Source organism: Sphaerodactylus townsendi, linkage group LG06 (assembly GCF_021028975.2).
Source record: "Sphaerodactylus townsendi isolate TG3544 linkage group LG06, MPM_Stown_v2.3, whole genome shotgun sequence".
NCBI classification, from domain to species: Eukaryota; Metazoa; Chordata; class Lepidosauria; order Squamata; family Sphaerodactylidae; genus Sphaerodactylus; species Sphaerodactylus townsendi.
Window position 1 is genome coordinate 32,467,633 of NC_059430.1, and position 12,137 is coordinate 32,479,769.

Genomic DNA, 12,137 nt, shown 5'->3' on the forward strand with positions numbered 1-12,137 from the left:
ACTTCTTCTCATCTCTTTCCTTATTTGGCACAATGGTTCATACTTAAGAACAGGGGAAACTGACTTCTTACTGTTCTTTAACCATGCACTCAGGGCAAATGGGTGACTAAAATATGTGGTGGGGAAGCTGAAAGGCATTAAGTGGCTCTTGAGACTGACAGCAAAGCTTGAAATGAGCCTAATGCCGGGTTCAGTTGTCCTTGCCTACATAATTGGCCAACTGTTTCTTAAAATTATTCCTGCGCTCCATAGAGAAAACACAGACGCCAGATTCAGGACATCTGAGCAAAAGCAGAACATCCTGCTTGTACGGCAGTAAAATTGATTTCTCTGTGTTTGTATGTTTTTATTGAATTGTTTTATTTATCATTTCTTTTAATGTTTGTTAAATGTTGAAATGTTTGTTGCTTTGGGGACCCTATTTGGATGGACAGGCAGCATAGAAATGTTTTAACTAAAGTGGCTATGGTTTGATTGTTTTGTGTATCTGTGGCTTTTTTCGCCAACTTTTAAATATTGCAGTTGCTCGTCTTGGGTCTTGAGATGTTTTGGAGAAAGGCCAGTATATAAATACATTAAATAAACACACAAGCCGTTGAAACTGCTAAAGCAAACAACCATTCTGGAGAAGCACTTGCTTCCTCATAAAATATATTATGATTGTTGGAGTAGATATTTCCAAGGCCACATTTACCTAGGTGGGTTCTTTTTGGAGGAGAAAGAGCACTGGAGACTTCTGGAAACTTTTTGTGACATTTACTTTTTGCACAAACAAGTGGCGGCAAAGGGACATACCTATAGGGTAGTAGTTTGTTGCATCAGATCCTGGAAAGAGATCCTGCCCCACCCCTATCTGCTTCACTAATTTACATTAGTGCCTGTGTGCTTTTCTCTGGTGTCAATCTCTATTCAGAAGTAAGTCAATGAGGTCTTAAGCCCAGGAATGAATTCTTAGCATTGCAGCCTCTGTTGCTTCCAGAATCTAAAGCTCTTCTCCACTTTCATAGAGTTTAGATGAGGTGGTCACCTGCCTAAGTTCCAATGGATGATCCCACAGATTCCTTTCCTAATAAGTTATTGTTCACTGAGGAGATAGCTACACTAAATAAGAAACATTCCCATTCTTTTGTTATGGTTCTGTTTTTTCCCAGCTATGCTGCTCCAAGAGGGAATAACCCGGTCCGTTTCCGCATAGCCACGGTGGGGGTTGGGTTGGCGTCATGTACGCTTCTGCCTCCCTTCATTGATTCAGAAGCACGAATGGTCCCAGAAACTACCGGGACGATGGCGCCGCGCTGCGCCGTTGCCCAATCGACTTACCTTCCCTACGACTGTCCGGCGCGTTGCTGAGGCCAGGGGACACGCCTCCACTGCCCTGCGCGACCGCTCCGGAGTCACAGGGCAGCGGGGGGCATTGTTTGTCTCTCCTCCACTTTCTTTTCGCAACAGTTCTGTGAGTTGGGTAGTTGGGCATTGTGTGACTAGCCCAAGGTCATCCAGCAATCTTCCACAGCAGTGGGGAACTGAACCTGGGTCTCTCAGATCCTAGTGCAACACTCTACTTACTACACCGTTGGATTAGAATGAGAATTATCTGATATTTATAAAATCTTATTCTTACTGACAGAACATCTACATGATGGTATCTTTCTTTTGTTTCAGCTCTCTCCTCAAAATACATCTTCAGCTTTATCATGTAAGATCTTTCCCTCCGCTGAAAATCAAAATTTATACTTTACATTTCCTAAGGTTTGAAAAAGTTTACAAACCTATTTAAACTTACCTGGAAAACAGATAAAATTGAGATAAGCAACCATTGCACAAATTGAAATATAAGTTAAATATGTGAGAGAAGGGGAGAAAGAGAAGAAACCAAGATCAACAGAAGGGAGCCAAACACTTGGACAGAAAGAGGATCACAGTCAAATTCGATAATAACTCAAATAAACACATGGACCTGAGTGGATTTCTGAGCCAAATCTGGGCCTGAAACCAATTTAAATAGGTGTGCAAAATGAAATACAAAAACGGTTAAGCTGCATATGATCATCTATTTCCTCTGTTATGCCACCTTCATCCTTTCATCCCCTTTGCCTTCTCGGTTGTCTCCCCTACCACCAAAATTTAGAACGTGATGCTCATGGCTTATTTTCCTTGCAGGACTAAATCTCTGTGTACATAAATCTCTGTGTATATAAATCGTTAAGAGCAACACCATTTCTGACTTAACATTTTAAGTCGCCGTGAACTTACTGCTGACTATGAAGGCATTTATTAGCATGAACAAGATTTATTTAAACATTTAAAACGTATATCCTCCCCTATCTCTTGAGACTAAAAGGGTTAATAAACCAACAAGACGAGAACACATAAAGCAATGTTAACAGCCCATCAACAAAATCTCTCAAGATAAAGACACAATGAACTGCTTTATTTTTTTTACATCAATACTACATTTTTTTTTGTTAAGTACGGAAAGAGAGAGCTGCGCTTCTTCCTCCTGTCAGCAATGCTGAGTTGCAAATGGTTTGATCCACCTCCCCCCGCCCCCAATCCGGCACATTAGTACAGCCAAGGCCGCCAGACGCTGACTAAGAAGTCGCTTCATTTCTCCAGCTGCTGCGCCGGTAAGACGTGGCTGTTCTTTTGCACCCGCTGCAACCCCAAAGCAGCGGTTGGCTACCTCTGGCCAGTGCTGCCTTTGGGGTTGCAGCAGGCCCACCAATCGATCTCCGGAAGACTCTCCAGCGCAGAGTTGTCCAACTCTGGCCCTCCTTCTATTTATGGACTACGATTCCCATCAGACTCTGCCCGAATGGTCAATTTGGGGCTGATGGGAATTGCAGTCCATAAACGTCTGGAGGACCGGAGTTGGACACTCCGGGCCCTGCCCTAGGGAGACTTTGAGCTCTTCGCTCCTAATCATAACTAGTCAATAGGGCCTCCACGTGTGCGTGTGTGTGTGGGGTGTGTGTGTGTGTGGCAAGTCCCTTCCGACTCAAGGCGATCTTATGAACGTATGTCCTCTTGCAAACTGAGGGCAGCTGCTTCCATCCATTGCATGCTGAATCTTCTATTTTCCTGTTGCCTTCAACGTTTCCTAGCCTTATTGCCTTTTCCAGTGAGTCTTGCCATCACATTAAGGCTGAGTGAAAGAACACGTTATCCTTCAGTAAATGTCTACAGTAAATGTCTTCATTTCTCCTAGAAGCGATAGACTGACTATATCGGTCAGGGGATTCATGGTGTGGGGGTGGGGCTTGAGGAGGGTGAGGTTTGTGGTGGGGAGAAACCTCATTGGGGTATAATGCTATGGAGTCCACCCTCCAAAACAGCTATTTTTCCAGGGGATCTCATTTCAGTCATCTGGAGAACAGTTTTAATTTCAAAACAGTTCCAGGCCCCACCTGTCTATATAAGTGCTTGTTTGCTTGGTTTGAATCCTGCCTGTTGGCTGAAAGAGGTGTTTCACCCCCTACATTTTTGTCTTCACAACAATCACATAGCAGGTTAGGGCAAAAGATGACAACAGGCCCTAGGTTTGCTTTATGCACAATTGCGTTTTTGAACCCAGATTTGACATGACACCAAGCCCAGCAGGTGCACTTCATTCAGTTAATTGTGTTAGTTTTAAAGAGACACAGAGCTTCCTTATTTGAAAAATACCCAAACCCAGACCTCTTGTGCCTTTAAGAGCTGCACCACAAAAAGCCATCTGCCCATTCTTTTTTTCCTGCTGCTTCTGTTGAACATAGTTGTCATTAAAATTAAAGATAACTGTTAGATTTCATGGAAAGAGGCGTGGAAAAGGTGGTAATTAAGTATCTATACAGTAGATGCATCATAATTTAGTAAACACAGTATGCTGATTCAGTGTTCAGTCACTGAACTCAAATATCCCTCCTCTAAGCTCTGGCTCAATTTAAGTCATCCCATACTTCTGAGGAATTATACTGGGATTGACAAAGAACTTATGTTCCCTTGCTTCTGAGGTAGATTTTGAGCTTGCAGGTACAGCTTCCATCACAGTGTTGGGGGTGGTGCAGAGCAAAGAACCTATTCATGGTTTACTTTTGAATTCTTAAAGAGCGTATGCTTCTTCTCTTCACACATCTATCTACCTTTATCAGTCCAGGTCCTATCAGTTCTTGCCAAGGGACACAGAGTATGAAAAAGCAAGACTTTTAAAAAACTGCCAAGGCAGCTGTCACATTCAGCTATCATAATAAATACATTTGTAACGCTTGCCTGCAGTGTCCATGTGCTACCTTCTCATTTGCATGCGTGGAAGGTTCCTGATTCAATATGGCAGAAACTTCACACCTGGACAACTTCATCGGACAAAGGAGCATCAGCTGTTGAAAGCATAACTGAAAATCTTGTTGGTCTTTAAGGTACTACTGGACTATTCTATGGCAGACCAACACAGCTACACTCTGAAACTCTGAACAACTGTAAGTGTTTCTTCCTCACTAACCAAGATTCTAAACTTGTATTAAACTGAGATTTTTCAAATCCTGGTATGTGGAGAGAAAACACTCCAAGTTCTCTAGGCATTTGCCTTTGGATATTATAGCAAATGGGAGTTTTGTTCAAGACAAGGCCGTAGGTAAGGGGGGGTTCCCGGGTTCAAACACCCCCGTTACATGTCCAAAGCTCTGCTTTCCGTTTGTGGGGTTTTTTGTATTTTAAAAGTTTTTGGTTTGCCGGAGGCGCAATGTTTAGGCTAGCAGCACCAAAATTTCAGGGATTGTTTGGGAGACTCTCCTGATGATACCACCCAAGTTTGGTGAGGTTTGGTTTAGGGGGGTCCAAAGTTATGGACTCCCAAAGGTGGTACCCCATCCCCCATTGTTTTTAATGAGAGCTATTAGGAGATGGAGGCTACACTTTCGAGGGTCCATAACTTTGGACCCCCTGAACCAAACTTCACCAAACCTGGGTGATATCATCAGAAGAGTCTCCTAAAGATACCCTGAAAGTTTGGTGCTGCTAGCTTAACAATTGCACCCCTGACAGCAGGGAGAATCTGTGGTCCCCAGTTTAAACATTGAAAGTAATGCTGTTTCAGGATGGGGGAGAATCCATCCCAAAACAGCATCACTTTCAATGTTGTTTTAACTGGGGACCCCAGATTCTCCCTTTAAGGTGGATTTAAAAGGAGAATCTGGGCTCCCTAGTTTAAACACCATTGAAAGTGATGCTGTTTGGGGGTGGATTCCAGCATCACAATGGCCCCCCATGGGCCCCCCCGCTAAACTCAGATGTTCCACTGGGCTCCATTTTCCCTAGCTACGCCTCTGCCTGGATGGGAGGGCAGAAGGGACTGCCAGCTGGGGGGGCGGGCAGGGCAGGGGAGTCTGCCGTCCCTGGCCTTGGAGAGCTGCTTTTATAAGCACTGAGGCCGGCGGCAGATCTTGGAGAGGCGTGGCCACACCTTCAGGGGTGGGTGGGGTGTTACCCCACCCCCCAAACCCCCCACCCATTAAAAATCTATACCTACGTCCCTGATTCAAGGTGCCCCAACCTGGAAGCTATCACAGTTGTGCCACGTTTGTTCCCCATTATGAGCAGAGGTTTGTCATAGGGTCTGGTTACAGCATTGGCAGCTTTGAAGAAATGAAAACAAATTACAATTGTACTGAAGGAAGTGCAAAAACAGTTTTCAGGCTGCAACTCAGAGGTCTTTCCTTACAACATTTCTGATGCAATACATGAATAGCTTGCTGGGGGTAGGTAAAGTGTAGAGGACTGGGGAAGGCAATGGCAAACCATCCCATAAAGACAGTCTGCCTAGTAACTGTTGTGATATGATGTCACCCCATCAGTCAGTAATAACCTGGTGCTTGCACACGGACTACCTTTCCCTTTACATAAAATTGCTGCTATTGCCATCCCATTCTACTTCCAGGTTTTTGTTCGCCAACTTCCTTGGCTGCTGAAGCATGCAGGATTTTGCTGTGTGGTTGGCTAGTGAGGAAGATAAACTACCGACTTTACAGACTCCAGAAGGAAATGAGGCAGGAAGATGTAACATTAGCATCCTTACCTGCTACAGCTCCATTCAACAGAATTGTTTTATCATACTTTGCATTACACTCTCTGATGCTCTGTATAGTCTTTCTCAGACCTGCAATTTTCCCTGGCCCACTGCAGTATTCCATTTTAGGAATCTTTGTTAGATTCAAATGTTAGATTCATACTTAGTCATTTGCTTGCTGATCGACTGATGAGTAGTTCTTAGGTTTGTAATCCACCTTGAGTCTCAGTTTAAAAAAAAAGGCAGATTATAAATGAAGCTAATAATACCTTTGCCCTGACCTGGATAGCCCTGGGCTAGCCTGATCTCGTCAGATCTCAGAAGCTAAGCAGGGTCTGCCCTGATTAGTATTTGGGTGGGCGACCTCCAAGGAACACCAGGACTGTGATGCTGTGGCAGGCAATGGCAAACTTCCTCTGAATATCTCTTTGCCTTGAAAACTCTATGGGGCCGCCCTAAGTCAGCTGTGACTTGATGGCATACAAAAAAATACCCTTAAAATAAACACATCTTTAGATTTCACCCTGGCATTTTCAGGATTACAGGTGGACATTTTGTCTTTGAAATACAAGGTATGACTAAATATTTTTTAGTAAGAGTGTATTCCCTTTTTTATTTCAGATCCATTTTGCTGAACTTGAGAAACTGAGCAATACAAAATACTGCTTACATGCTTTATGACAAAATACGAGCACCTGCCGTTGACCTACTAACATACATTTGCCAATGCTTAACTCTTATCCATATACAGTTGAAACAGAAGGCACAAAGACTCCTCAGTCTCCGCCGTTCTTTGTTAAATTTGAGTGCAGTTGCCACATCAAAGTGAAGAGCGGTTTCTGTCTGAAAGTTTATTGTTGAAAAGGAGGACATATATAAATATCTTTGCTAAATAAGAACTGGTAATTCTGTTGAAAGCAGCTGATTCAGTTGTCTTGCATTATCCAAGCATAGCATAAAATTCAAATTGACCTGTTTCCCCCCCCCCCCCCTTATAGGCCTTTTTCTCTCAATATAGGGCTACACTCAAACATGCAAAGCAGAATGGCCCATGGCGTCCCACATCTACTTATTCATTTGACAAATAGATCTCAGACCTGTATGATGGTGCCTGCTCTCTCAGCCTTGCAGAATCAAAAAAACTTCAGAAATTTTTTACAGCATTGTGGATACACAACAGAGGTGACTTTGCAAGGGGAGAACAAAACTACAACTGAGAGCCTCTATGAGTTATCTGTGGATATAAAGAAGATCCGTAGGCTGAAGCCCTGGGTACTCTGGAAGGAAGTGACGTATGCCAAAGAAACAGCTGAGATTTTGCGAGAAATGGGAGCTGACAGGAATGACGTAACACATATTTTTGAGCGCTGTCCAGAGGCAATCCTTTGTAGGCCTACAAGTATCAGGAGTCAGAGAGACCTGTGGTCATCCGTCTGCCCAAATGAAAAACAACTGGTGGAATTAATAAAACGCTTCCCAGAAACCTTTTTTGCAGTTGAGCACTATGAAAAACAGAAAGGTAACATTAGATTCTTTAAAGATTTAGGCCTGAAAAATACGATTATCAGCAGACTCCTAACAAGTGCCGCAAACATCTTTTACAATCCTGTTGAGAAGAACAAACTTATGATAGAAACTTTACAAAGAAACTATCTATATCTAGGCGGTTCAAAAGAGAATATGAAAACTTGGCTACTGAAATTACTAAGTCAAGACCCATTTATTTTGTTAAATAGTCCTGATGCTGTCCAAGAGAATTTGCAGTTTCTTCGGAAGAATGATTTCACAGATTCTGACATTTTAAGTCTCCTGTCCAGGCTCAAAGGGTTTATTTTTCAGCTTAATCCTGTTACCATGCAGAACAGCATGCTGTTCTCAAAGAATGCTTTCAAATGCAGCAATGAAGAATTAAGAGGACTGATAATAAAATGTCCTGCCCTTCTTTACACTTCTGTTCCAATTCTGGAGGAAAGGCTGGACAGACTATTAAAGGTAGGGATTTCTCTAGGCGAAATAAATGATGTTCCATCAGTGTTAGAACTAACACCAGAAATAGTGCAATATAGAATTAAAAAATTAGATGCTATAGGATATGATATAAGAGGTAATCTAGAAAATGTAACTGGGACAAAAAAGGAATTTGAAGCCACATATGGAAAGATACAAGCAAAAAGGGAGAGACCAATATTTAATCCAGTGGCCCCTTTACATATTGAAGATTAGTTTCTACTTAAGTTGTTATAGTGGATGAAAAAAGTTACCATGATCATATTTTCACGGCAATAAACCAGCTCTAACTAGTACTCGAGTTTATTTTTATTTTAGCCTTTGCCAGATCAAATTATTTTTTGTAAAATAAAACTATATGAGTAATAGGATTTCATGCTTCCACTGAGTGGTGTAATTGTGGTTAACAGCAGGTGGACTTTAGCTGGAGAACTGGGTTTGATTCCCCACTCCACAAGTGGTAGACTCTAATCTGGTGAACTGGATTTATTTCTCCACTCCTACACGATAAGCCTTCTGGGTTACCTTGGGCTAGTCATCTCAGAATTCTCCCAGCCTCACCTATTTCACAAGGTGTCTGTTATGGGGAGAGGAAGGTAAAGTGATTGTAAGCCACTTTGAGACTGCTGATAGTTGAGAAAAGTGGGGTATATATCCAAACTCTTCTTCAACTATTAGGAAGTCTAGTTAATGATGTTGCCTTTAGTGGACTTGCTAATATTAATTATATAACCAACATAAAAAAGGTCATCTGGATAACAAAAGCTTTTGGAAAACCGTTCCCACTCAAAATGTCAATGACATCCCAGTATTCCACATCTGTACAGCCTGACTCTATCTGTGCCTGTTTACCCAGAAGACTGCTCCATGCAGTGAAGCTTGCTTCTTGAAAAGTGTGTATTTGTATTGTTGAAGGCTTTCGCGGCCGGATTCAATTGGTTGTGGTGGGTTTTCTGGGCTGTATGGCCGTGGTCTGGTGGATCTTGTTCCTGTTTCGCCTGCATCTGTGGCTGACATCTTCAGAGGTGTATCACAGAGGGAAGTCTGTTACAAGTGTGTAACAGACTTCCCTCTGTGATACACCTCTGAAGATGCCAGCCACAGATGCATTGGGGGGGGGGGGGGGTGGGGGGGGGGGGGGGTGGGGGGGGGGGGGGGTGGGGGGGGGGGGGGGTGGGGGGGGGGGGGGGTGGGGGGGGGGGGGGGTGGGGGGGGGGGGGGGTGGGGGGGGGGGGGGGTGGGGGGGGGGGGGGGTGGGGGGGGGGGGGGGTGGGGGGGGGGGGGGGTGGGGGGGGGGGGGGGTGGGGGGGGGGGGGGGTGGGGGGGGGGGGGGGTGGGGGGGGGGGGGGGTGGGGGGGGGGGGGGGTGGGGGGGGGGGGGGGTGGGGGGGGGGGGGGGTGGGGGGGGGGGGGGGTGGGGGGGGGGGGGGGTGGGGGGGGGGGGGGGTGGGGGGGGGGGGGGGTGGGGGGGGGGGGGGGTGGGGGGGGGGGGGGGTGGGGGGGGGGGGGGGTGGGGGGGGGGGGGGGTGGGGGGGGGGGGGGGTGGGGGGGGGGGGGGGTGGGGGGGGGGGGGGGTGGGGGGGGGGGGGGGTGGGGGGGGGGGGGGGTGGGGGGGGGGGGGGGTGGGGGGGGGGGGGGGTGGGGGGGGGGGGGGGTGGGGGGGGGGGGGGGTGGGGGGGGGGGGGGGTGGGGGGGGGGGGGGGTGGGGGGGGGGGGGGGTGGGGGGGGGGGGGGGTGGGGGGGGGGGGGGGTGGGGGGGGGGGGGGGTGGGGGGGGGGGGGGGTGGGGGGGGGGGGGGGTGGGGGGGGGGGGGGGTGGGGGGGGGGGGGGGTGGGGGGGGGGGGGGGTGGGGGGGGGGGGGGGTGGGGGGGGGGGGGGGTGGGGGGGGGGGGGGGTGGGGGGGGGGGGGGGTGGGGGGGGGGGGGGGTGGGGGGGGGGGGGGGTGGGGGGGGGGGGGGGTGGGGGGGGGGGGGGGTGGGGGGGGGGGGGGGTGGGGGGGGGGGGGGGTGGGGGGGGGGGGGGGTGGGGGGGGGGGGGGGTGGGGGGGGGGGGGGGTGGGGGGGGGGGGGGGTGGGGGGGGGGGGGGGTGGGGGGGGGGGGGGGTGGGGGGGGGGGGGGGTGGGGGGGGGGGGGGGTGGGGGGGGGGGGGGGTGGGGGGGGGGGGGGGTGGGGGGGGGGGGGGGTGGGGGGGGGGGGGGGTGGGGGGGGGGGGGGGTGGGGGGGGGGGGGGGTGGGGGGGGGGGGGGGTGGGGGGGGGGGGGGGTGGGGGGGGGGGGGGGTGGGGGGGGGGGGGGGTGGGGGGGGGGGGGGGTGGGGGGGGGGGGGGGTGGGGGGGGGGGGGGGTGGGGGGGGGGGGGGGTGGGGGGGGGGGGGGGTGGGGGGGGGGGGGGGTGGGGGGGGGGGGGGGTGGGGGGGGGGGGGGGTGGGGGGGGGGGGGGGTGGGGGGGGGGGGGGGTGGGGGGGGGGGGGGGTGGGGGGGGGGGGGGGTGGGGGGGGGGGGGGGTGGGGGGGGGGGGGGGTGGGGGGGGGGGGGGGTGGGGGGGGGGGGGGGTGGGGGGGGGGGGGGGTGGGGGGGGGGGGGGGTGGGGGGGGGGGGGGGTGGGGGGGGGGGGGGGTGGGGGGGGGGGGGGGTGGGGGGGGGGGGGGGTGGGGGGGGGGGGGGGTGGGGGGGGGGGGGGGTGGGGGGGGGGGGGGGTGGGGGGGGGGGGGGGTGGGGGGGGGGGGGGGTGGGGGGGGGGGGGGGTGGGGGGGGGGGGGGGTGGGGGGGGGGGGGGGTGGGGGGGGGGGGGGGTGGGGGGGGGGGGGGGTGGGGGGGGGGGGGGGTGGGGGGGGGGGGGGGTGGGGGGGGGGGGGGGTGGGGGGGGGGGGGGGTGGGGGGGGGGGGGGGTGGGGGGGGGGGGGGGTGGGGGGGGGGGGGGGTGGGGGGGGGGGGGGGTGGGGGGGGGGGGGGGTGGGGGGGGGGGGGGGTGGGGGGGGGGGGGGGTGGGGGGGGGGGGGGGTGGGGGGGGGGGGGGGTGGGGGGGGGGGGGGGTGGGGGGGGGGGGGGGTGGGGGGGGGGGGGGGTGGGGGGGGGGGGGGGTGGGGGGGGGGGGGGGTGGGGGGGGGGGGGGGTGGGGGGGGGGGGGGGTGGGGGGGGGGGGGGGTGGGGGGGGGGGGGGGTGGGGGGGGGGGGGGGTGGGGGGGGGGGGGGGTGGGGGGGGGGGGGGGTGGGGGGGGGGGGGGGTGGGGGGGGGGGGGGGTGGGGGGGGGGGGGGGTGGGGGGGGGGGGGGGTGGGGGGGGGGGGGGGTGGGGGGGGGGGGGGGTGGGGGGGGGGGGGGGTGGGGGGGGGGGGGGGTGGGGGGGGGGGGGGGTGGGGGGGGGGGGGGGTGGGGGGGGGGGGGGGTGGGGGGGGGGGGGGGTGGGGGGGGGGGGGGGTGGGGGGGGGGGGGGGTGGGGGGGGGGGGGGGTGGGGGGGGGGGGGGGTGGGGGGGGGGGGGGGTGGGGGGGGGGGGGGGTGGGGGGGGGGGGGGGTGGGGGGGGGGGGGGGTGGGGGGGGGGGGGGGTGGGGGGGGGGGGGGGTGGGGGGGGGGGGGGGTGGGGGGGGGGGGGGGTGGGGGGGGGGGGGGGTGGGGGGGGGGGGGGGTGGGGGGGGGGGGGGGTGGGGGGGGGGGGGGGTGGGGGGGGGGGGGGGTGGGGGGGGGGGGGGGTGGGGGGGGGGGGGGGTGGGGGGGGGGGGGGGTGGGGGGGGGGGGGGGTGGGGGGGGGGGGGGGTGGGGGGGGGGGGGGGTGGGGGGGGGGGGGGGTGGGGGGGGGGGGGGGTGGGGGGGGGGGGGGGTGGGGGGGGGGGGGGGTGGGGGGGGGGGGGGGTGGGGGGGGGGGGGGGTGGGGGGGGGGGGGGGTGGGGGGGGGGGGGGGTGGGGGGGGGGGGGGGTGGGGGGGGGGGGGGGTGGGGGGGGGGGGGGGTGGGGGGGGGGGGGGGTGGGGGGGGGGGGGGGTGGGGGGGGGGGGGGGTGGGGGGGGGGGGGGGTGGGGGGGGGGGGGGGTGGGGGGGGGGGGGGGTGGGGGGGGGGGGGGGTGGGGGGGGGGGGGGGTGGGGGGGGGGGGGGGTGGG

The 12,137-nt window shown here is 55.2% G+C and overlaps 1 protein-coding gene across 2 annotated transcripts; it reads left to right on the forward strand.

The window, feature by feature from the left end:
• Window positions 1–2,570: 2,570 nt before the first annotated feature.
• MTERF2 (mitochondrial transcription termination factor 2) lies at window positions 2,571–8,343 on the forward strand. 2 transcript variants are annotated; one of them, XM_048499181.1, is made up of 3 exons: window positions 2,571–2,627; window positions 4,255–4,454; window positions 6,662–8,343. In XM_048499181.1, the coding sequence occupies exon 3, from the start codon at window positions 7,073–7,075 to the stop codon at window positions 8,261–8,263; it is 1,191 nt and encodes a 396-aa protein (XP_048355138.1). In that variant the 5' UTR covers window positions 2,571–2,627; window positions 4,255–4,454; window positions 6,662–7,072; the 3' UTR covers window positions 8,264–8,343. The 2 variants fall into 2 exon arrangements, with proteins under 2 accessions (XP_048355138.1, XP_048355140.1); XM_048499183.1 differs by having other exon boundaries at window positions 7,039–8,343.
• Window positions 8,344–12,137: the final 3,794 nt, after the last annotated feature.